The sequence below is a fragment of the Ictalurus punctatus genome, chromosome 5, assembly GCF_001660625.3.
Source record: "Ictalurus punctatus breed USDA103 chromosome 5, Coco_2.0, whole genome shotgun sequence".
Classification (NCBI taxonomy): domain Eukaryota; kingdom Metazoa; phylum Chordata; class Actinopteri; order Siluriformes; family Ictaluridae; genus Ictalurus; species Ictalurus punctatus.
In genome coordinates, this window is record NC_030420.2 from 17,539,265 (window position 1) to 17,564,696 (window position 25,432).

Genomic DNA, 25,432 nt, shown 5'->3' on the forward strand with positions numbered 1-25,432 from the left:
CATTTGTAGCTCAGAGTGCAATAATAGCATTTATTTGTGTGAAGTCTTTACGTTATATAAACGTCGAAGCTAGGAACTATATTTAAAAAAAAAAAGTTTAGGTCGGAACGATTAAAATGTAACACCACAGCCAGGCAAGCATGGGAGATGGAATGTGGTTTCTACACCGATTAGTCTATGCGCTTTGGCAGCATGATTTATAACGTTGTCCAGACTCGCAGGAGAAAATAATGCAGGATGTTGATGGACAGTCGTGCTCGATGAGTGCATGGCGTTAATGGCGGACAGCAGTGAGTGGAAGTCTGTACGGCGCGGCAGAGGAGGAGCCCGCAAAGGAAAACTGTCTCAGTTGGAAAAGACACAAGCCCCCGAGTCTGTGGACCGTGAACGGGACAAACGCAGAATAACAGAGGCGATGTAAGAAAAGAAAGAACAGTAAAAGGCTCAGTTCCAATTAGTGATCGGTTAGCTTATGTGCACCAGGTATTTTCGTTGACGCGATTTGTTTATAAACCCTTTCTTTGACCTTCCCTTAAATAAAGCTCCCTCTCTGTCTCTGTCTGTCTGTCTGTCTGTCTGTGTGTGTGTCTGTGTGTGTGCGTGTGTGACAGAGAGAGCGAGAGCGAGCATGACAGGAAATGACTGGTGCACTCTTACTATTGAATGTGTGACAGAGAGAGCGAGAGCGAGCATGATAGGAAATGACTGGTGCACTCTTACTATTGAATGTGCTGTATGTGCTCCAGTATATTAGGAAATTTAGCAGAATAAATGGATAAGACACTTTTAAATGACGCATAGACAAAGCAGGCACTATAACATGAATGCAGGGATGCTACTGCATTTGACACATTTATGGTTCAGATTTGTGATTAATAAATATTTAAAAAGATTTTATGAAATGCAAAGTGACTAACTGAAAAGTGTGCTGGATACTTTCTTCTACATCTATTTTACAACTTATTTAGAATTTCAAGAAGTTAAAAACAAAAGACGGGCGTATTATAAAGCTCCTCAGAGGATATGCAGGCACTGGTGGCAGTTATAAGGACAAAGGGTGGGCATACACATTATTCGATGCTTAATTTTATCTAACATTTTCTCATCAGATAAGGATGAGAAACTATCTATTAATATAGATAAACCACTATTAATATCTTAACTTCCACCATTTTACCTGTGGTGTACAAAAATACCTTAAAGACAAAAGCTAGCTAGTTTTCATATATGAGAACTTTTGAGCTCTGCTGTAGATAAGACATCAGCCTGTAGGCAGAATCCTCATACTTTTAGGGTTTAGAAGTTGGGCTGTGTACATTTACTTCTCTTGCTCTTGCAGCAATGAGCTGAAGTGTGAAGACTTCTGGCCAGAATGGAAAGGTGATTGAGTTTCACATACACATTTCATACAAGTCCCAAAGAGACAGTCAGCGAATGTCTGATGTCTTCTGTACATTATCAATAAATTGTTACGTGTTTTCTGTCCTGTCTCACTTGTCTCATGTTTTGTCTTAGAGATCTTTTCTGGCTGCCTGGCTGAGACTGTAGATAAAACAGTGGAAGGAACTGATTGCATTATGGAGTGTATATGTTACGGCCTGGGCAACTTCTCCTCCTGTGTGTCTGCTAGATATCAGCTTGCTATGTTGCTGCTGCTGTTGGAGGCATTGCAGGTGAGTTTACTATCAATTCTGTAAACTAAATTTTTATTTTAAATAGAAATGAAAAGCTAATGGTAAACCTTCATTTCCTGTCTATCAGATTCATGTTGGCTGGTGTAGCCTGTATGACCCTGTGTTTACGGTGTCAGAATGTGAAACCCTCAGAGAATTGGGCTTTGCTGTGCTGATTGAAAATGAGGTATATGATAACACACCCAGCAACATAGCCTTTTGCAGTGGTACCTGTTTAAGATTACTGACAAAACCTAATACTGCTTTAGGATTGGACTAGAATTGTCTTTTAAGAAGAGATTTTATTGTTTTAAAATGGGAGGGGGGGGGGGCTCTGGAACGTTAAGGAGATGCAGGCACTATGTTACATTTATTCATTTAGCCGACGCTTTTACTCAAAGCAACTTAAAAATTAGGAAATAAAAGCAAAGTGATATGTCAAGCGGAGAACAATGCAAGTAGTGCTATCATGCAAGATTTATAATTGAGTTCTACAGAAGCAAAGTGCGCAGAGTAGATGTGTAAGAGCCAGAGTAAATGGATTTTTTTTTTTTAAAATTAAATAATGTAGGGTTGGCATTTTAGGGGTTAGTTAAGTGCTCACGGAAGAGGTGGGTCTTTAGCTGTTTTTTGAAAATAGCAACAGATTCTGTGGTCCAGATTGAGGTTGGAAGTTCATTCCACCACTGAGGAACAGTTAGTTTGAAGGTTCTGGAAAGGGACCTTGAGCCACATTGATTAGGGACTACGAAGTGTTGGACGCCCATATAAGCTGGTTAGCCCAAAGGCCAGTTGGACAAAGGAAGAAAGTATTTTTCCAAGCTCCTCCTCCTCCATGTTCAGCTCAACAATAGTCTAAACACTGTGATATGAAGATGTCATTACCTGCCAAAATGATGTAATTACTAGACTAGAGCTCCAAGTGTCGTTAGCTTCTATTTGGGCCAGGTCTAGTTTTTGAATGTGCAGTGAAAATTTGGACCAAGTCTAAGCTTTGTCTGATTTTAAAAACGTATGCCCCTTTACACTATGACATGTTGTTCTAAAGTAAGTTTCTTTTGTCAGGAAGGGAAGCGAGCAGTATGCCACCCCACCCTCTTCTACTTGATGCATTGTGGAAAAGCTCTGTACAACAATCTGTTGTGGAAAAACTGGAGTCCTCAGATCCTGCCAAAGGTCACCATTATTGGCAACAGTTTTCTTGGCATTCAGGAGAGGTATGTGGCACTTACCCACCAGCCAAATTCAGAGATTGAATGTATAGCAAGCCCAGAAATGAATAATTTTGTACACTAGCAGCCAGTCAGCAGACAACGCCAGCATCTTGGAACAGTGATACTTTTTGTAGATTAGCTCAAATATTTTCTTATTTTAAGACTGACACCATATTGCAAACACATCAGTCACATAAACAAGAAAAGATGGTAACGAGACAATATTTAAACACGTTTAGTATGGTCTGATTTATTCTTCAGAGTGTCATGAAGTAAGAGATTCTTATTGTTAAATTCTTTAAAAAAAAACAACTATATTTGAATGCCTCAAAATGTACTGTTTTAATCATTTGTATGTTTTCTAGGATGCTTCAGAGGGAGCTTGAAAGAGACTACAGATTTCTTTCAGATGTATCCTTAAAAGTTGAGTAGATGGACAAATTATACCACTGCAGGGGTGTGAAATGCTAGGGGGTTTGGGGGCATGCTCCCTAGAAAATATATATATTTATTTTTTTATAAATGAATAAAGCACTTAAACGCTCATTTCTAATAACTTTTGGGAATCGATTGTACTAATTAGTGTGGTTGTAAGAGGGTATTTGCAGTGAGACAAGGTTGAGAATACTCAGACTGGGGAAGGGAGATTTAGTCACAAGATCTTTTAATACTTTTCATTGTTTAAATCGTAAAACACAGACAGATGTAAAGGGTGACCAATAGCATTGATTTATGAAAAAAAAATAAAAATGACAAAATATGGAGATAGGAGTTCTGATGTATGTCACTGAATGAAGCTCAAGTTATTCATTAGTATTACTCCAAACAAAATTGTTCATTTAAAACACTAGCTACTATAATCATTAAGAACAGATGCTAGTTAATGTAGCTAGCCACAGTACATGTTGAGACGTGGGGCCATCCTTTAAGGATTGCTGTTTCTATGAGTATGAGTTGGAGGTACTGCTCTGAGTTATATATACCTGTATATTAGAGCTGCAACAACTAATTGATGATAATCGATTATGAAAATCGTTGTCAATGAATTTCATTATTGATTAGTTGGTCTGCACAGGGTGTGTTTACTCATTACGTTACTTCTGTTCCGAAAACACACATCAGAGAGTAAATACTAAAGTTGTGTCCCAAATGACGTGTATGAATTTTAGAAAGGTAGTGTTGTCTCAAATGGAACACTAGTGGGTTTTTTTACTAACCGGAAGTATAAGTCGATGTATAAGTTCTAGTCGGTGGCACATGACGTCATACGCACGTAATATGATGCCGCTAGCTTTAGCAGAGACCCAGAGTCAGTGACTTTCTTCAGTTTACTGTTTGTGTTACCTTTTACTACCAACATGACCTCAGTCAAAATCAGACAGAGGAAGAAAGTGTGCGACCTCCAAGTCCTCTAAGGCAGGGGGGCATTTTATATTAAACACCATGAAGAAGCACAACAGTGATGCACAAGCACAAACGTATGTTTGTATCCAAAATGCTCCACTTTGTACAAGGGGTCGGGGAAACTGGGGCTTAAAAAGTTTAATTTAATTTAAGTTTATTGTCATTATTTTGTATTTGCATGCTTGCAGTGTAACTTCTGTCGTTTATTATAACGGAAGTGATCTGTTAGTAACGAGGCCACGTTGCTCCTCACACGTGGTGTATACACAGTGATGCACAGTGGGAGCGCAAGTAAGATCTGTAATGTCTAATTAAAACATTATGATCAAAAGTAACAGGAATAATGTGCAACTAATCAATTATGAAAATAATCACTAGTTGCAGCCCTATTATATTATATCTGTAGTTGGAGGGTATTTTGCTATAGAAAAAAAAGCAGTCCATTGTCCAGTTTTCTTGCTGGTATGACAATGTGACCTACGGTGGCAGTTTTTGATGCAGCTTCACTGCCTTACCAAGGGGACGTTTTCCAAAATCATGACAGAAAATAGTCTCCAACTCATAGCTCACACTATGGCACCCCCGTCCCAAATATCCAACACAGGGTAACGTGAACTAGCTGGCCAATTGGTAGCTCTCAATACAAGTTCATCCTCCGCTGTCTTTTCTACTCCTATAATCTGCTGTTCATCCTCCTCTGTCCTCTTAAAATATTATAGGATGCTCATCTGTTTAAATATTTTGACTAACATTACCATTAAATTGCTTATGGATATGTAGCAATGACTACACACAAATTTTGGTGTGCTTGCAAACTTGTGCATATATGACATTTGTTTCATAGACTAATTAATTATTTCCACAACAAAATTGTCAATCAAAACAAGCAAACAATCATTAGCAATTACATGCACTGAAATAGCTACAATATCCTACCTCAAATACAACGTGGTAAATCTTTCATCTATACGTTAGTGTGCTCAAGAGCATCTGCATGAGGTTTTATTCCCCGCAGATGGTCACGCAATATTAGTCATCTCCAAAGGAATTCATTCTGCTTTCATTGCTTAAGAGACGCCAGCTCTCAAATACATACCAGGTTTTGCTTGTTACCTTGCAGTGACTGACGCTTTGCTATCTTCTAGCTTGGGAACAGGCAAACGGTTCAGCAAGCCCTAGCTACTTGAGTCTGACCCCTGCGCTTATTATAGCACAAGTTCATTTTATTGAATTACTTTTCTAAAAGTTGCAGAATTCATTCATTTGGAGACTGTCCAACTAAGAAATCCTCAGAGACAGGCAGCTAATGCAAACTAAAATTTGAGCTTAGAAAAAAGTGGGGGGGATAGGGAGCCCCCATGGTTCCTATGCCCATGTACCACAGGGACTAAAACACAGAAACTGGTTTAAACTGTTCTTTATTTTGGAAACCATATATAGTCAGCTGAAGACTTGGTAAATTTAATACATTTAATAAAAGAAGCACATTTAAAAGAATGGTGTTTATTTGCAAATGTCTTCAGGATCGTTATAAATGTCCATAATAAAGAAAAAAACGTGAGTGAAGTTGTGGAGATATGAAATTAGTAGTTGCAGTTGTGTAATATAATTAGACAATAGGGACATGTTTGTGCTTGCCCTTTTAAGTTGCAGCCCTTGACAATGTTGTGATTAAGGTAACAAATGTGTGTGAGGAGACAAGCCTGCCCTGCTCACAGCGTTTCCTAGACGTGTTTAATGATACCGCCCTAATCCGGTTTCCTCTGAACAAGCTTCATCAACTCCCAAAATCAATGTGGGATGAGCCTTCAGAGCCCCAGTATGAGCACTGCCAAGATCTGGAGATCATCCAGAGAGTCAAAGAACCAAAATAAAGCTAATAAGTGTGCTTAAAACATGTGTGTGTGTGTTTGTCCCTCTCCCACAAAGTTATCAGTCTTTGTCTCTGACTGTCTGTTTGCAATCTCTGACCCTGTAGATGTCAATTCTTTGGGGTCTCTTTCTCCACAAGCATTACTTCATCAACAGCGTTGCATTCTCCATTTGCTAAAGCTGGTTCGGTGTTGGTTGCTGTAATGATCTCTTCTGACAGTGATTGACTCTTTGTTGAAAGTATGGATGATTTACCATCTTCATCAGGTGCAGTTGTTGCACATTCTCCATTTTGTGTGCGAGACTCAAATTCCCCATTCATTTGGGAATGGTCAGGGTTTTCTGGCTGAATCTTGGCATTTCCATCAATCACCTCTTCATTCTGCTTCTCACTGGATGCAGCTTCCTCAACATTATTGACTTCACTGGAGTTTGCTTTGGCATTCTCCACTTCCTCACAAGCTCTTCTCTGTTTCAATTTCTCTTTGAATTCCAGCAGCCTCATGCTGAAATAGTATCAATGAGTTAAGAGCAGCCCAGTCTGGGCTATGTAACAGCCATTCACATCAAGTCTTTGAAGTCTGCCTTACCTGTATGAGGTCTTCAGGATGCCATTTACAAGAGCTACCTGCTCCTGGGTAGTCTCGAGAGAGGGAACCAGATTCTGAATAAAGATGGTTAATAGATCATTACACAGAACTGACAATCAGCACATTGTCAGTGAATTTTTCTGCGATCTCATACATACCTCAGGTGTGCTCAAGTCTGTGAGCTCTGCCCCTCCCTGTCGTATGGACCGTTCCACACGCACTGCTTGCTGGGTGACAGCATTCAAGAAGTCCGAACTGCATTTAGTCTGCGGGTGATTGTCACCACACTAGACACACAAACACCAAAAAGTCATACTGTAACGTTAAATTCTTATGCACAGTTTTGCTGTGCCATATCAAAAATGTGTTTTAGGAGGGGTTCCATAAAATTCCTTCTTCTCAGTTCAAAGTTGTCCAGTTTGAGAGCCCAAAATGCACAAAACCATGACATCTCACCTGCTTCTCAAAGATGTTGTGCGCTTCCTTCTCTTGAGCCATGGCTCCTCTGTAATCTCCTGCTACACACATCCTCTGAGCCAAGAGGTGGTGACTGTAGAGAGACATTATTATTTTTTTTAAATCTTAAACCGGACAGTCTGAGTCACTGCTAATCCTAAATTATTAGCTTTAGCTTTATGCCAATCATATTTATTAGCTCTGGCTTGATAACATAGTTCATCTTACTTTAGGGCAGTCGTAAGGTCCATGGCACCTCTGAAAGTAATATTGAGTCTCAGTGCGTTCTGTAGATACTGCAGGGACTGTTCCCCCTGCAATATTAAGCCCAAAGAACTCTGCAAGAGAGATTGTGTCATATGGTTTAACTGTGATGCTAGCATGATTAATGGACAGGGATGTTAAGGTATAAAGTAAATGGTTATCTATTGGAATGGGTGCTTTACTCACATCCAGTACTGCTGTATATGGATGATCCTCCCCATGTACTGTTAGCATAAGCAATTTAGCTCTATACAGACACCGCAAGGCCAAAGCAGTCTCTCCTCCAGCAAACACGTACACTGCCAACAAAGCCTAGAGGCAGCACAAAAGCTGTTTTATGACTAATCATACCTTTTCCATATTGCATACACATACAGCACAATGCTTTTTGTATACATTTCAAATGAGTGTTTCCATATATTATATAACTTACATATTGTTGAATGGTATTTGGGTGGTCAAAGCCCAGCACCCTCTCACTGATGACTACCACCTTCATTTGTACACTGCGAGCCTTAAATGAGATTAATATTGTTAAATTTAAGCAAGTAAGATAGGTAAGCAAGTCATTTTTATCGTTACTTCAAGCTGGAAAACACACTGGTGATATAGCACAAATGTCTACCTCAGCAGGGTTGCCCTGAACATAAGCCATTTTAGCCAGTAAACTCAGACAGTGGGAGGCCTCAGGATGTAAACTGTCACAAACACGGCCAAACAGGTATGCTGCTTCTTTCAACTGCTCATATGCCTGCTCCAGCAACCCTGCCAAAGAACTGCCTTTAATAACCAATAACAATTTTAATATTACACTAAACAGAAAATATTGTTAAATGCAAACCTTTCTGAAGGCTGTTTTGGGCTGCACCAAAGGACCGCATAGCATCAGTTGCTGGCATGGTGATGTGTTTGACCACAGGTAGAAAATTGAGCACGTCATCTGGAGAAATTGGGGCTTTGCTATGGTTGCTGAGGATATAATCTCTGAGCCGAAGCTACCGGATACAAACATACAAAAACATGACATTAAGCTGCTGCTAGATGTCCTTGAGCACGGAATACAATAATATACAATTAAACATTATTATTAACATTAGACTGTCAATTCTAAACTAGTGCTGCCATGATAGCTCTATGGAACTTCTGTAATCATATAGTCCGTCTTTTCATTTGCATGACTTAGGAGATAGTTTGACACAATAATAAATGCTAGCGATACTCAGGTCTGTGACTTTTTTTTTCCCCCCCTCTCTAATTGTTAATACTACAATTACCATTAATAATGATAATAAAATCTTATTTTTCATATATTATAGTGGCACTGATCAGGTCCCTAGGCAAATGTACCTGCTTAAAAATCGTATGTTCCTGCAGTGATGGCAGAGCTGTGCAAAATTCTATTTGGTTGTAAAATCTTCAAAATAGACACACTAACCCTGGTGCACCTATGGTGCACAAAATGTACCATACAAGAATAATGAATAGCAGCATTGAATGCAGTCACATAATATTATGCCCTTGGTTGTTCAAATAAGCAGCTTTCAGATTCTTCTTAGCACTATTCCTTGTTAAGTATATACAGTCACATGAAAAAAAGAGGCACAGCCCATGGAAATTGTTGCCATTTTTGACATATTGACCTTTGCAAGACTACAGTTTGCCAAGGAGCATATAGGCAAAGATCAGGCCTTTTGGAACAATGTGCTCTGGACAGATAAATCAAAAGATAGAGTCGTTTGGCCACAGTAACAGCAGACATGTTTGGCACAGAGCAAAGACAGCTTTTCAGGAAAAGCACCTCATAACAACTGTGAAGCACGGTGGTGGAAATGTTATGTTTTGGGGTTGCTTCACTACCTCAGGGACTGGACAGCTTGCATTCATTGATTCAACTATGAATTCTTCATAATATCAAAAGAGTGCTTGAAGATAATGTGAGGCCATCTGTCCGAAGGTTGAACCGAAAGTGGACCTTTCAACAGGATAATGATCCTAAGCACACCCACAAATCAAGGAATGGCTCAAAAAGAAGAAATGGAGGTTTATGGAATGGCCTAGTCAAAGCCTGGATTTGAATCCCATTGAAATGTTGTGGGGGGGATTTGAAACGGGCAGTACGTGCAAGAAAACCCTCAAACATCTTGCAACTGAAAGAATATTGCATGGGGGAGTGGTCAAAATTAAAGCAAGCCGATGTCAGAGACTGGTGGACAATTATGCAAAACGCCTACAAGAAGTTATTTCTGCTAAAGGGGGCAGTACTAGCTTCCTCAAGAAAGCACATATACATGCCCGTCTGAAGTTTGCCAATGAACATCTGAATGATTCAGAGGACAACTGGGTGAAAGTGTTGTGGTCAGATGAGACCAAAATGGAACTCTTTGGCATCAACTCAACTCGCTGTGTTTGGAGGAGGAGGAATGCTGCCTATGACCCCAAGAACACCATCCCCACCGTCAAACATGGAGGTGGAAACATTATGCTTTGGGGGTGTTTTTCTGCTAAGGGGACAGGACAACTTCACCGCATCAAAAGGGACGATGGACGGGGCCATGTACCATCAAATCTTGGGTGAGAACCTCCTTCCCTTAGCCAGGGCATTGAAAATGGGTCGTGGATGGGTATTCCAGCATGACAATGACCCAAAACACACGGCCAAGGCAACAAAGGAGTGGCTCAAGAAGAAGCACATTAAGGTCCTGGAGTGGCCTAGCCAGTCTCCAGACCTTAATCCCATAGAAAATCTGTGTAGGGAGCTGAAGGTTCGAGTTGCCAAACGTCAGCCTCGAAACCTTAATGACTTGGAGAAGATCTGCAAAGAGGAGTGGGACAAAATCCCTCCTGAGATGTGTGCAAACCTGGTGGCCAACTACAAGAAACATCTGACCTCTGTGATTGCCAACAACGGTTTTGCCACCAAGTACTAAGTCATGTTTTGCAGAGGGGTCAAATACATATTTCCCTCATTAAAATGCAAATCAATTTCTAACATTTTTGACATGCATTTTTCTGGATTTTTTTGTTGTTATTCTGTCTCTCACTGTTCAAATAAATCTACCATTAAAATTATAGAATGATCATTTCTTTGCCAGTGGGCAAACGTACAAAATCAGCAGGGGATACTCCCCCCCCCCCCCCCCCCACTGTGTGTATGTAATTAATTAATTAATTCATTCATTCATTCATTCATTCATTCATTCATTCAATTTAAACAAAGCAAACGCAATCCTGGTCTCGCCAACCCTGTAGCGAGATGTGTATGTAGTGTAGATGTGGTGCACGTGGCAGCCCGACCTAGATCGGGTCATAAAAGAGAGTTTTTCAATGCCATGTCAACCAGTCAAGTTCTCGGTATTCTGAGTGCACGGATATCCAAAAGTCCGTCAGTGACTTCTCCGTGAAACTAGTCAATCAACCGTTTTAATTATAACCCCCAAGCTAAGAACCGCTCATGTAGAGGATGTTTTGTAAATAAAGTTACATTTTGTTCAATTACCCCATCTATGGAGACTTTTGGGACACCCTGTATATTTTGTGGAGTAATAAAGCATGTAGTAATGCTGTTAGCTTTTGCAACCTTGTAACAAGCTTCTTGGCTTTTCCCCACAACATATTTTCTGCAATTTCTAGATCTGTGGAAATAACCAACAATGCCAAGATCTGACTGTACAAATGTCCTAACAATGCTGTCTAGCTTAATATAAACCTCACTACTAGTAAATTAATCAATCAATCTAATTAATTTAATACACCTGGCTTTCTTATAACTACCTGCCTTGCAGGTTTTTTTTTTTTTTAAACTTGGTCATTTACCATATGTAAACCAAATATGATCAAAGACTTAAGTAATGCAAAGGGTCTTTTAGATACAGTGGAGATTTACCAGGGACATACTGATGTATTGTATTTGCACTGAAATAGTTGTAAATGTGATATATATGATATTAGGATAGTGGACAATACTAGCAGTTTCAAGCCCAAAACAAGGTCTTGAACTGACTTTGGCTTATTGGCATGTAATTACTTGGGACTTTATATGTAATACTAAGGCTAGTTTATTTACACATAATGGAGGTCTGTAGTACCTGTATGCCTGTCTTCAAGCAGATCTCTCGTAATAAGGATAGCTTCTGTAACCCATACTGCTCAACCAGCTGGTCAATATTTGATCTGCAAACATTTCATGACTTTGTTTACAAAGGAGTGCTGGGGACACGACAACATAAATATGCATAAGATAAGAAAACGGCAATATGAAAAAAAAAAAAAGTTCTCTCTCTCTCACCCAAGTCCCTCTTTAAGACCATAGGTCTCTAGAGCATCCTGGCATATGTGGGTCCATAGTTCATTTCCAGTGAGCAAGCCCCATGCAGTATTATCAGCACTTCCTCCACCTTTATGACCACGTCTCCTGGAGCGTTTTTTAGACTCCTCACTGTTTGAGGCAGGGCTAAAGTGAGGCACCAATAAGCAGCAGAAGAAGTGACTTGCAGCTGCTGACAGGCTAGACAGCTCCACTCCCTTAAAAATTAGAAGACAAAAAGTTATACATTCCAAAATAGAACATTGAAATGTATATGTGGTGTTTGTGTCAATTAAGAAACAACGCAATACCTGTATGTAGCCACTGAAGATCCTTCGAGCACAGCGTACTACAATCTCTCCATAAGCCAATCTCTAGTAGACAGGAGCAAAAAATGAATGAAGATGCAATATAAGGCAATGTAATGCAGTAAATATTTAGTCTACAAAACTAAGATTTTGGTTTTTTTGGGTTTGTTTGTTTTGTTAAATTTATGAGCACTGATAGTTTCTTACAGTGATGTGCCGCAGTTGCTCCTTGTGATCCGACTGATTGATGGAGGATATCAAGTGACCCAAATAACGGAGATTTATGCCTTTCTTATGTAGGGCTTGTCGTAGTGTAGCTCCATCTATGGGCATCTCATTGCAGTGTAGACAGTCATCCATCTACCAATCAGCCCACACAATGGTATCAATATTCAAGAATGAGCGCAGATCAATACAACATACAAACTGCAGAGCATGTGTCTGGAAAGGGCTCATGCATCATTAGAATGAAAACCTGTAGCCACACTACAGATGAGCAATTTATAAAAAGATTTAAAAACAAAAACCTGAACATCAAAAAAGTGAACATCATGACACTAACAAATGCTGGTATCTGATCATTGACAATGAATGCAGCAGCTTCTCTTAGTAATCTCTTCTGTAATTCCACAGCAACACGCTCCGATTTGGGAAACTGCACACCTGCAGAGACAGAAAAGAGATATTTTAATGTTTGGTAGCCTATTTTATGTGCAAGAAGGTGGTTTTGTTGTGGAATGATGTACTTGCCTGGAGAGAAGACATTAGGGTTAAAGCGCATCTCAAAGATGATGTCACTGATAGAGCCGACATCTTTGCAGGCTTCTCTCACTGCTTCTGTGCCTCGAGAATCACCTGTTATTTACAGTCTTATTCAGTTCAGACATGGGTATGTATTGAATAAGATGCAAAGACTGAGATATTACTTTTATTACTATTATTATTAGTAGTAGTAGTATCCATTTACTGTACCACAAATTTTAAACCCAATTTTGCTTTCTTACCCGATTTTACACAATCCTCCATGCCGCCGCTCTCCTCCATCTTTTCTCTCACAAGCTTTGTAAACTCAGTATGCCTGAAGTAACAAAATAAGCATAATAATGATAATAGACCATATAGACTAACATAATTTATGACAAACCCATAAGATGGAACAACAAAATCCATATGTTATTGTACATACACCTAACACAAACACAATATCAATGGGTTACTGATCGGAAGGTCAAGGGTTCAAGCCCCAGCGCTGCCAAGCTGCCACTGTTGGGCCCTTGAGCAAGGCCCTTAACCATCTCTGCTCCAGGGGCACTGTATCATGGCTGACCCTGCGCTCTGACCCCAACTTCCTGGCATGCTGGGGTATGCGAAGAAAAGTATTTCACTGTGCTGTAACCAATAAAGACTCATTGATGCTTACTTGTGCTGCACGAAAGCCTTGACTAGCTCTGGCCGTAGACGGCATAGTCCATGAGGGAAACGCCTGGGAAGGCTGCCGTCTATCACCTCTTCTTCACCTTCTGCCAAGTAGAAGTTGGCATCAGCAGGGGCTGTACGGAAAACATCAAGTATGTAATAACGGCCATCTGCTCCCAACAGTCCCTGAGCATCCATGGAGGTGAACAGCGCCACCTGATAGCCAGTGGGGCCCACTACTGCATTCCTCTGCAGGCCAAGGGCCTTGGCTGACTGAGCTAACAGCTGCAAGAGCTTCCTTCGTGCTGGGTTCTCTAAAGGCCCAGTATTGAGGCTATACAGGAGGCCAGTAGAGACCCCAGACTGATCCTGAGACTGAAGGCCGGGTGCCAGACCTTGGGCACAAAGACGAAGGCCTCGGTAGTCGGTTAGAGCAGTAGGGAGAGTATGAAGCGCTTGTAGGTCTCCATCTAAATCACTGTAGGCCTGTATGGCTTGTAGTTCAAGTCTCTGTGCTGCCCTTCGACCGCGTTCGCCACCCAACCAATCTTCTCCAGGTCCACCAATGTTCATAAACAGGCCACCCCACAGGAAAGCTGGGGCTTCATTAGAGCCATTAATTGGATCAACAAAGCCATCAATCACTCTTTCAGCAGCCTGGGCCACAGCCCATGCAAAGGCACTATTGACCTGTAGGGATAAAAATAAATTAATTAATTAATTGATAGATAGATAGATAAATAAAGGCCGAGGTGTTAGACAGGTACGTCGAGTATAGTATATGTAAATGTGTGCTGATTTAAAGGAACTGATTGTATGAACTAATTGGCTTTTAAAGGGTGTAGACCTGTAGTAAGGCTTTTTCTCTTTGGAGTCTCTCTTCTAAGGTGGTCTGTGGTAGATCTCTAGCCGTCTGCATTTCCTCATTCCAGTCTGGAGCCTGTACACACACAGCGAGCAACAATGTATAAATGATTGAATCTGATGGATAGAACAGACATGCAATTTGGAAATAATTGGGGAAAAGAGACAGATTGAAGGGCAAATACCTGAGTGTTAAAGCCCTGGTCCAAACCAAGTCTACAGCTATTGGTTTTGTGAGAATAGAGAGCCGAACCTCCCAACCAGCTCATAGTACGGTAAGGGGTGGACATAAACTCTTCTGTTGACAGAGTAGGCCTGAGGTAGAAAGATACACATTTAATCTCATTCACCGTTTTTCAGTTCTGCTTTGGAAATAATACAATGCAACAATTTTTCAAGAAAAAGGAATAAAGAAAAACATTTACAAAATTACTTTGGGATATAGTGGGTTTGGAATCAGACCCCTTCACTGTTTAAGTTTATTTTATTGTAATTTAAAATACATTTCATTTTTTTGCCATTAATCTGCAATAATTTATTCTGGCAAACCAAAACATGTTTTTAGAAAATTGTTGCAAGTTTATTAAAAATCAAATGTCTCGTTTAGATAAATTATTCAGACCCTGGTCTAAGGTACTCCAAATTAAGCTCTGGAGCATCCTGTTTGTTTATCTTGAGATGCCTTTAAACCTTGACTGGAGTCCACCTGTGGCAAATTCAATTGATTAGACATGATTTTAAAAAAAGGCACACACCAGTGTGTGTACAAGTTTCCACAATTCACAGTGCATGTCCGACCAAAAACCAAGCCAAGAAGTCCAAGATAGACTTCCGCAGTCATAAGTCTTTTTGCAATGCAGAGTTATCTCATTACGATGGCACCTGTCAAGGCTGGGATAAATAAGGCAGCAAGTGAACAGTCAGTTCTTCAAGTTGCGTGTTGGAAGCAGGAAAAAAGGGTAAGCATAAGGATCTGACAAGGGACAAATTGAGAGGACTAGAAGACTGGGTCACAACATCTACAAAATTATAAGTCTTATGGGGTGTTCCTGGTATATAGTGGGTAGTACCTACTAAATGTAGTCCATGGAAGGACAACTGGTGAACTGATGACAGGGTCTTGGGCACCCAAGGCTCAGTGATGCATGAGGGGAGCAAAGGCTAGCCTGTCTGATCTGATCCCACAGAAGAGCTACTGTAGCATGAATAGCTGAAAACATTAATGCTGGTTATGATAGAAAAGTGTCACACAGTGACAGCTTGCTGCAGACCAGTCAGATTGCCCATGCTGACCTCTGTCCACAGCCAAAACTGTGTGGCATCAGAAGTGGACCATGAAGCAATGGAAGGAGGTGGCCTGGTCTGATTAATCAGGTTTTTTTTTTTTATACATCATGTGGACGGCCAGCTTACCTGGGTAAGAGATGGCACCAGGATGCATTATGGGAAGAAGACAAGCTGGCGGAGGCAGTGTGATGCTCTTTCTGCTAGGAAACCTTGGGTCCTGGCATTCATGTGGAAGGAGGCCAAGGAGGCCCACAATCCTGACCGAATTAGATAGCTAGCTGATGTTAGCTGCATACTTGTCTACTGACAGCCAAGTCAAACTCCTACTGATAGGTTTATTTTATTTCATATTAATGAATTCAAATCATTCTCCATTTATAGGGGGGTGTGTGACATTTTTGCATGATAACACTGTACTTTGGCAGGTCTGTAGGTGTATTAAGTGTTTTAAATAAATCCTACATTTGAACTGGTATAATATAATCATACAGATGGTCAAAGGGACATCTATAGCCAAGTAATGAACAGACTAAGAGTTTTGTACATTTATGGATTACCTGTGTCGGAGTATACTGAAGTTATGCTTAAACTGTGGACTGAGTTGAGACAGAAGGTCAGTCAGGCAATGACACACTGGAGAGGACAAGGCAGGACGTGGGTCAAAAACATTCACAGTCGACCTGAAATAAAATAGACAAACAGTGAGAAGGAGTGTAGCTGACCAGGGTGAAGTTAGGGTTAACCCTGCCCTCACCTGTTCTGGTAGAACCCTCGAGGAGATGATGTAATGTCATAGTGCTTTCCCTCCAGTGTTTGGACACTAATGTACATATAGTCACCCTGCAGTTTCCTGGAGCCAGGTGGGGGGTTCCAAGAGCTAAGTGACAGATCCAGCAGGCAATTGGGAACCTATCATGAAGGGCATCAATATCATGGTCATCTATGCAATATACATTCGCTTCACCTCAAACCTAGTGTGTAAGAGTGTACAAATTACAAAGGTTTCATTTTTGCTGCTGGAATACATCTGAGAGATATAATATAATATAATATAATATAATATAATATAATATAATATAATATAATATAATATAATATAATATAATATAATATAATATAATATAATATAATATAATATAATATAATATAATATAATATAATATACACACATACATACGATTTGGTGCGTGCATGCATGTGTGTGCGCTCCACGTACCTCAGGGTATGTGCTACTGGGCAATAAGGTGGCCAGAGGGGGGCGCTCTGTAGCCCCAGGTAGGATGTAATCAGGAGGTAAAGGAGTTTCGCTTGTCTGATCAGTCTTATTGTTCGCTCTCTTTCCCTTTGATGAGTGACTAGTAGAAGGGACATCTGAAACACAAACACACGGACACACATTTAACAATGCTAAATGGACTACAGCACAGTTAATTTTGATAAACCAGTATGTAGTTAACAGGAGATCCAGTACATATTGCATCAATTTGCAACAATGCGCTCATTTCCATAGAGCTTGCACGCATGCATGCATGCATCTGGAGGTATGGAGATGCACTGGGAACATCAAGGTTATTTATTTAAGAATTTACTGTAGAAACACAACCCATTTTCCCCTTACCGGCTGTGTGTGTGAGTGCATTTAGTATACTAGGGGATCTGCCCTCTCTCAAGGCATCCTGGGGACTAGGAGCACTCAGCAGCTCCTGCACACGAGCCAGGTGAGCTTGAGCCGACCGGGGAGAGTAGGGCTCTGTAACACATACACACAAAAGCAGACATGAAAGGTTAGGTCAGGACAGGCACCATCAAGTTGTAAGATTTACACACCCTTTAATGACAACATAATGATCACTGCTGGTACATGAATATAGGTGTGGCTATTATTCACTGAAATTCAGTTCTTTCCCTACAGTCACGCATGGCTCCAAACATGATTTGTGAACTGCATTTGACAACTATGAGTCAAATTTGCTTTTTCTTTCATCTAAGTAGATCATTAATTGTGGGATTAGATTACGGTCATCATACTTTAACTGAAAAGCTTGATTTCAAATACTCATTCAAATGAGTAAACAGCACGGAGATTGTCAGACTTATCAAAGTGACTTGCTATGCGTGATGTACACTCGCCATCCACTTTATTAGAAACACCTGTACACCTGCACATCATGGAGTTATCTAAATCAACCAATCGTGTGGCAGCAGCACAATGCAAAAAATCATGCGGATACAGGTAAGATACATTTAATGTTCACATCAAACATCGGAATGAAGAAAATGTGTGATCTCTGTGGCATTGATAGAGGCATGTAGGGCTGCAACTAACGATTATTTTGATAATCAACTAATCTGACAATTATTTCTTTGATAAATTTGGATTAAATGTGGATTCTATGTAGGTTAACATTACATTTTGACAACAAAAAAACAACTGATTGTCCACAAGCTTTAAAGCAGAAGTTAAATCACTATATTAAAAATGCTAAAAAAATAAATAAATAAAATAATTTAAAAAGAAAAACAAAAAGAACAAACTAAGTGTTAACTGGTAAGAGGTTAAATGTTCTGCAGTAACACACATTCACTCATCTGAACACAGTAACATGTTCTTTTATTCTGCAAATGTATGACGCATCTTTACATTTATATACAATTACGTTACAACCCCATTACAGTTACTGCTCTCATAAAAATAAAAAAATAAACAGAATTACTTTTGTTTATAAATATAGCATCAAACAACAGATTTAATCAAAATGAATATTTATTCAGAGTTATTATTTTTTGATTGCCGCGCATGCGTGGACTCACGCTCATTCAGTGAAGTTTAATGGAGACTCACTTGCTGTCAGGACGAGTCTTTATGTAAAATGGAAATACTGGCATGAATTTCTAACGATTACAGATATAAAGGTCATTTTATATATTATATAGATATAAAAATGTCATTTCTGCACTGAAGAAAACATGTCTGGAACACATTAAACAGCACACGCATCTGTTGCAGCATCTAACACGACAAGCCACGTTAATACACTTACAAGTTTGTTTGAAGAGCTTAATACAAAATGTTCTCATGTTTTGGACTACCTGGATCGTGCACTTGTCCCACAGCAGCAGCTCAGTCACATCCGCTGTTTTTCAGATGTGTTTTATTCATAGAAATGTTTCACCATTGTGAAGCGACGTCACTGATGGGGTTATCCACAGTGACATCACAGACCCATCTAATCCATAATGAAATTCATTGTCAGTTATTTTAATTATTGATTACTATTGATTTTAATCGATTAGTTCTTGCAGCCCTAGTGGCATGGTTGTTGGTATCAGATGGCCTGATTTGAATATTTCAGAAACTGCTAATCTCCTGGGAATTTCACACACACAAGTCTCTGGAGTTTACACAGAATGGTACGAAAAAATAAAAGCATTGCGCGACAGTTCTGTGGGTGGACACACCTTGTTGATGAGAGGCCAGAGGAAAATGGCCAGATTGATTTGAGCTATATAAAATAAAATAACTCTTATAGTCACTCTTTACAACCGTCATGTGTAACTGATGTGTTGTGCATTCTGAGATGCTTTTCTGCTCACCACGGTTGTGAAGAGTGATTATTTGAGTTACCGTCAGATCAAAACGGTCTGGTCATTCCCCTCTGATCTCTTTCATCAACAAGGTGTTTCAGGCCCTTTGCACAATAGATATTTTGTGCTTCCCCAGGCCATTCTCTGTAAACTCTAGAGGCTACTGTGTGTGAAATTTCCAGGAGATCAGCAGCTCATGAAATACTCAAACCAGCCCATCTTGCACAAACAACCTTGCCACTTGCCAACCTCTGTTAAAGTCACAGAGATCATACTTTTTCTTCGTTCTGATGGTTGATGTGAATATTAAGTGAAGCTCTTGACCTGTATCTGCATGATTTTATGCATTGTGCTGATGCCACATGATGAGAACACTGTTTCAGCATTAGTGAGAGTGCTAATTCTGAACACACTGTGTTTGCTGGTGTATGCAAGATCATATGAGCCTGTATCACAGGCAATTGTTGCAGCGAGTTTATATGCACTGCCTTTAAATGAAAGCAATGGCCAATTTTACTGAAAATGATTCACAAAAGAAAAATAATCCATCATGGGCCATGCTGATGGAATTGACTACTTGCCTTCTATTAATCTGAGTGTAACTCCTGCTTTGAAGCCTTTGACACTCTGGAGCTCAGCAAAGGGGTCTAGGCTTGCACCAGACAAAGAGAGAGCAAGGGATGTTCGAGGAGCCACTTCTTCTCTATTAAGAATTGTTATTACTGCATCCTGAACCAGACAGAACCCAGGAACCTGCACAGACAATCACATAGTAGTGTCCAAAATTTCAAAAGGACCTGTTTTTCTTTCTGCAGTTAATTTTTACTTTTTAAAAAAATAATAATAATAATAAAAAAATAAAAACACGTTTCCCAAACAAGATTACTGATCTCTAATACACTTCCAATAAATAAATATTCACAGAAAGCATTGAAAAGTACTGTAGAATGTACTGTACTAATTTATACTATTAGAAGACCATTAAAGTACTACAACGTTCAAGTATCAAATACGTTCAAAGCGTAGAGAAGGCGCAAGTTGCAGATTTCAATACATTTCAAAGATCAGCCAACAATTTCCAAAAACAGTGTTTTAGATAGTGTATTTTGAGTAATAAGTAGTGTCTAAGCTGAGATTTAAGTAAGTGTAATGGATATAAACATTATATATGAACACTGGATTTATTCAACTACTTGATGGGATGAAACTATTGGGATGGCGATAACAAATATCTTGTTTGTCTCTGGATATCTCTCTGACGCACAGTCTCACCGTTAGCTCAAAAGCATCCACTCCTGCTCCTTGGATCTTCACAGTATATGAGCCATCATCCTCCTTCCCCAATCCTCCAGATCGTTTTCCATTGGCTGAATTATCTGTAGAGTGAAATAATGGACATGACTACACTTGTCACATTTGGGCACATTTAAGCTACCATATATTCATATTAAAAAGTGGGGCATTTGCAATAATTTTCCACAAATGTGTGTCATTTATTTTTTTTCATTCCTGTGTGAGCATTAAAAGACAATCTTTCCCAACTGGAAATCAACCCATCGGTGCTAGATCAGATACATATCTGCTAAGTGGCAGTGGAGCTGTGATGAGAACGCTCATGCTGGAATTCACACTTAATAGTGCATGTGCATATCACTGTGACCTCATCCAGAGAGGTGCCAAGGTGGAAGTTTCTAACTGACTCATATCTAATGACACAAATGTGAATAATCAATACAGAAAAGTTGTATCCAAGGAAAATAAGCCTTGTCTTGTCAATTCAATCTTAAAACGTGCCTCCACCCATCACATACAATCAAAATTACACAAGAGACAAATTACACAAACCTTTAAAGCAGATGACTGTACTGCAAAAAACAAAGACTTAGCAAGTGAAAATATCTTGAATATAGTCAAATGTATCTATTATTTCTATGATTGATATAAACTAAATATATGACTATTAAACAATATCTTTATTAAATATTAAGCTGATTATTAAATTATTAAAAACAGGCTGAACAATCCAATATTCGATTTAGAATAATCTCATAAGAAATTTGTTAAATTTGCCCATATTCAATTTGCTTTTGCTTGATAATTAAAAATATATATATATTTTTACTGTATAAAGTAATTTTTTATATTAAATATCGTCATGTAGCCATAATTTCCGTTTCTTCTTTCCACCTCGGAGCTATCTGCAGTACATTTTGTGATAACGGTCAGAGTTACAGGTACACTGTCCTCCAAAACTGGTGATAGGCTCCCATCATCTAGAATTTCTTCACAGCTGTGGTGAGTGCATTATACATTTTGGTGTCATTTCAGAATACTGTGGCTACTACCTTGAGCTGTGTTCTTTTGTTAGCTTGCTAGCCTTTTTATCCATCACACCTGACTTGTCCATGAGTTAGCTACAACCTATTATGTTGTTAAGTACGGCACTCACCTCTCAATCCCTCTCTAGGTGCAGCTTCCCTTGGCTTAGTTTTTTCACATGTAGCAACTTGTAGCCCTAATACAGGCGGCTAGCCTAGCTAGACTTATATAGCATATAGCTCTTATAGCATATAGCCCTTGCTATATGATGCCTGTTCACCACTAACACATACACAAGTTGGGTTGCCCTCCATCTTTCTTGTATCTTCCCTTGAACAGGTCACAATTCACCAGTAAGAAGCTTGATTCATTGAGAATGCTAGCTATGCAGTCACCCTAATATGTGGGAGATATTACTGTGCTCACCCCACAAATTCAGGCAGGTTACTTTGCACAGTAACCAAGCCTGTTGAGGATGCTAGGACCACTGACTGCAGCTGCATTGGTAGTTTCCTGGAGTCTGCTAGAACTATCAGAAGTATGTTATCAGACTGTGTTTAGACCTCAAATACCACAGACAAAGATGCACCTTTGTCTCAAAGAGAGTAACATGCTCTAGAATCACAGCTTTTCTCATGAGAGGAGGCCGCTTTTGAGAGGTGCCCCACTGGAGAGAGATAGTTACAACAGATGCCTCCCTCACCAGCTGGGATGTCACAGGGACACAGGGGCTGTGTGGGGTGTAAAATCAGAACATCAAATAGCTGGACAGTATCAAGTCCTCAAATTTCTTTTAACTGTTTGGAGATGTTGGGCTCTGTGGTCAATGTAATGGCAATCATATATCAAGCACTAAGGCAACACAAGGTCGGATAGCTCCCTCTGCCTTGCACGACAGCTCCTCAGGTGGGTAACACATTTGGTTAGCCTCACTAACAGTAACTCACCTACTGGGACTTCACAATGTTGCAGTGAACAAACTGTCATGTCAGTGCATATAACAGACGCAAAGTGGGATCTGCACCCAGAAGTGGTGTGCCATATCAACTTCTTGTTAACTGTGGCTCTCACTGGCAAATCCAGAAACCCCACTGGGACAGGACGCACAGGTCAACGACTGGCCTCTCTGTCTACTGTACAAGCAAGTGTAGCAGGCAACCTTTCTGCTGTGACTTAGTCCTTATCCAGGTGAACCCTGGTTCACGTGCACTGATGAAAACATGGTTTTATGATGGTCTGCACCAAAATGATGTGAAAGGGACATCAAAGCATTCATAACAGCAGTAAGGTCAGTTTTATTTTCAACATAAATTTTTCCATTCTAATATCATTTGAATGTGTTGTGGAAGTTGTTGCTGCCCAATCAGCACAGAGAAGGATGCACAGGCTATGACATGCCAGCATTGTCGCATTAATGACAAAAATGTAAGATATGACAAAGAAGAAGAGGATGTATTTATTTTTTGAGCACATGTAGATCAACACATATAACTCTTTTCCATCAGATGATTTAAATACATTTTAAGGAAAGTTTTATCATCTCAATAAACAATAGAAATGAGAAAAAAAAATTGTTACTTTGTTAATGACCTTAAATCATGGGTACTGCCATTTTAGAAATGTCTTTAAATATACCTGTATAAGTGCATGCATTAGTAATATTAGCGCATTATTAGTTAATTGGTTAATTACCTGCAGAGGTAAAACAACAAATACCAATTGCCATCAAAGCAAACCTTGCCAATTACTATAAAAAAACACATATGCAAACAATTTGGTGTGTTTCAAAATCACAGCAGTATGAAACCAGCAAAAAATATATACTGTCAACAAAGAAAAAAGAAAAGAAAAAAAAAGAAAGGAAAAAAAAGGACATCTGGTGCAAACTACTGTGAACAAGCAGTGTGCAAACAGCCAGAATACAATTTATTGCACTGCCCTACATGCGAGTCTCTCAGTGTTAATGGTTCTGCTTTAAGCTTCATTTTAAATCTCTGAGAAAAATAAAACAAGACCCAGCTTGATTTTGTGTAAGCTTGCCTGTTAGCAAATCTGCCTATAGGAAAGAAACCGTCACGTTTGATCACAAAGACCCCCGGGGCATCTAAGCTTGGTTGGGGAGCAGAAATTACTCTCTGGTGATTATTGGCTAGGGATTGTCAGGTTGAAACTGGTCCAAGAACTGGAGAATCATTCAAATACACAGGATACAGAAGTACAAGCCCTTCTCTTCAATACGTCTTCTAACAAGACTACACGTTTGAATTTGTAAAGCATTTTGGCTCCATGCCAATATGATCTCCATTAAGGTAGTAGTAAAAGTGGCATGTTGAAAGGACGTTTATGACCGTGGTAGAGTCACCCCCCCCCAAAACAAGAAATCCTTAATAAATTATAACAAGGTGGTTTATACTTCCATTACCTCTCAGCAGCAGTAAGTCACCACCTGTGTCCTGAAGGGCCCCTGCACATTTTGTTGTTGTTCTTGCTTTACTAATCAGATCATTAATAAGTCCTCCCTTAGTCGAGATTAGTTGGGTTGGCTACACGAGTGTCACCAAAATAAGAAAATGCCATCCCTAGAGTTGAGGCAATAACCACAGAGCCAGTATGTGGCCACTAGTTATATTGTTGTGTAGACGTTCATGATGAGCAAGGAACAAATAAGATATCTTGCAAATGCAACACTGTCCTGCTCATCAGTAGATGATGCAACAGCAGCACTGCCACTCCATGTTTCAAACTTGCTTGCTGGTTCCAGGTGGGTGTGTTAAAGAAGGGAAAGCCCAGGAGTGTGTGACTTGTTCATTCGCGAGAACAGGAACTTTGGGATCCAACCAGCAGAGAGGATATAGAGTGCATCCAAGCTCAATGACCGTGCACCGTCTGTTTTATTCATATTACTCTTTTTTTTTTTTTTTGGAAAAAAAAAAAAGAAAGAAAGAAAGAAAGAAAGAAGGTAGTTTTGTGTATTAAAGAGGCACAGATTTCTGCCCAGCTTTAAATCAAATGTTTCCCCACAGAAGCACTTTTACATTCAACAGTATAAAAGTCCAAGAATGGGGAGGAATGAGCAAAGAGGGGAGGGGGAGGGGGAGAAGAAAGAAAAAAAGGGAAAATGTTAGTTGTCTTTCACAGAAATTAGAGATGGAAAACAGGGACGTCAAACAAACTCCAAGGCTGTTCTTACCCATCTGTCTCTGCTCTCCGCTTCCTTTTTTTGCCGAGTCTCTCATTCTGCCCTTTGGTCTGTTTTCCTCTCACTTTGTCTTGTCGAGTTAATTCGGAAGCGTTAACCTTCTTCCTCCAATCCTTGTTCCTAGCGTGGCTGTGCGCGAGCTGTCAGGTGTGAACGTGCTTAAACTTTTTAAAAAAAGATTTTCCGTCAGTCACGCCCTCTTATTTTACTCGCTGGCGTTTGGCCAATATGCCCCCCTTCTTATTCCCTCCCTCCGCCACTGGACTCGCCTCAACTAGGCATGTTTGACTGGGTGTGTCCTCTCGCTCTTCCACACACATCTGCCTGAGAAAGCGTTCAATTGAATTGAAACAGAAAGAGAGCGTCCCCTCCCCCACCCCTCTACCTCTATCTCTATCTCTCTCTCTCGCCCTCAGGGGAAGGTGGGAACCTGTGCGTTTTTGCCTGTACAATTACTGCAGTGTTGTTTTTTTACGTTCAGAACATAAAAATCTATTTCACGTTCTTACATTACACGAGTATCGAGTACTAAGCCTTGAGCCTTGTCTGAAGCTTTACAGCATGGCTTACAGCAGGGCATGTGAAGAATGCATGTGTATATGTACACTAGGAATGACAAAGTCTTTCACACACTTAACCAGTCCTGAAAACGGGATTTGCAGTGGATTCTTTGAATTC

The 25,432-nt window shown here is 39.9% G+C and overlaps 2 protein-coding genes across 2 annotated transcripts; one reads left to right on the forward strand and one right to left on the reverse strand.

Annotated features, from left to right (window-relative positions):
- The first annotated feature begins 94 nt into the window (after positions 1-94).
- srrd (SRR1 domain containing) lies at positions 95-6,186 on the forward strand. The gene is made up of 7 exons (XM_017468417.2): positions 95-417; positions 1,340-1,380; positions 1,516-1,673; positions 1,762-1,860; positions 2,739-2,890; positions 3,253-3,298; positions 5,968-6,186. Exons 1-7 carry the CDS (start codon positions 269-271, stop codon positions 6,163-6,165), a joined length of 843 nt encoding a protein of 280 aa, XP_017323906.1. The 5' UTR covers positions 95-268; the 3' UTR covers positions 6,166-6,186.
- si:ch211-166a6.5 (clustered mitochondria protein homolog) lies at positions 5,694-24,942 on the reverse strand. Its single transcript, XM_017468416.3, has 26 exons — positions 24,746-24,942; positions 20,509-20,612; positions 19,818-19,989; positions 17,270-17,401; positions 16,868-17,022; positions 16,406-16,560; positions 16,209-16,331; positions 14,550-14,679; positions 14,348-14,440; positions 13,505-14,190; positions 13,089-13,162; positions 12,835-12,939; positions 12,647-12,747; positions 12,292-12,444; positions 12,088-12,150; positions 11,759-11,994; positions 11,559-11,643; positions 8,315-8,468; positions 8,099-8,238; positions 7,907-7,987; positions 7,660-7,785; positions 7,438-7,547; positions 7,210-7,303; positions 6,912-7,040; positions 6,754-6,827; positions 5,694-6,669 (listed from the first exon to the last, which is right to left on the reverse strand). The coding sequence occupies exons 1-26, from the start codon at positions 24,789-24,791 to the stop codon at positions 6,273-6,275; spliced, it is 3,918 nt and encodes a 1,305-aa protein (XP_017323905.1). The 5' UTR covers positions 24,792-24,942; the 3' UTR covers positions 5,694-6,272.
- Between the last annotated feature and the right edge of the window lie 490 nt (positions 24,943-25,432).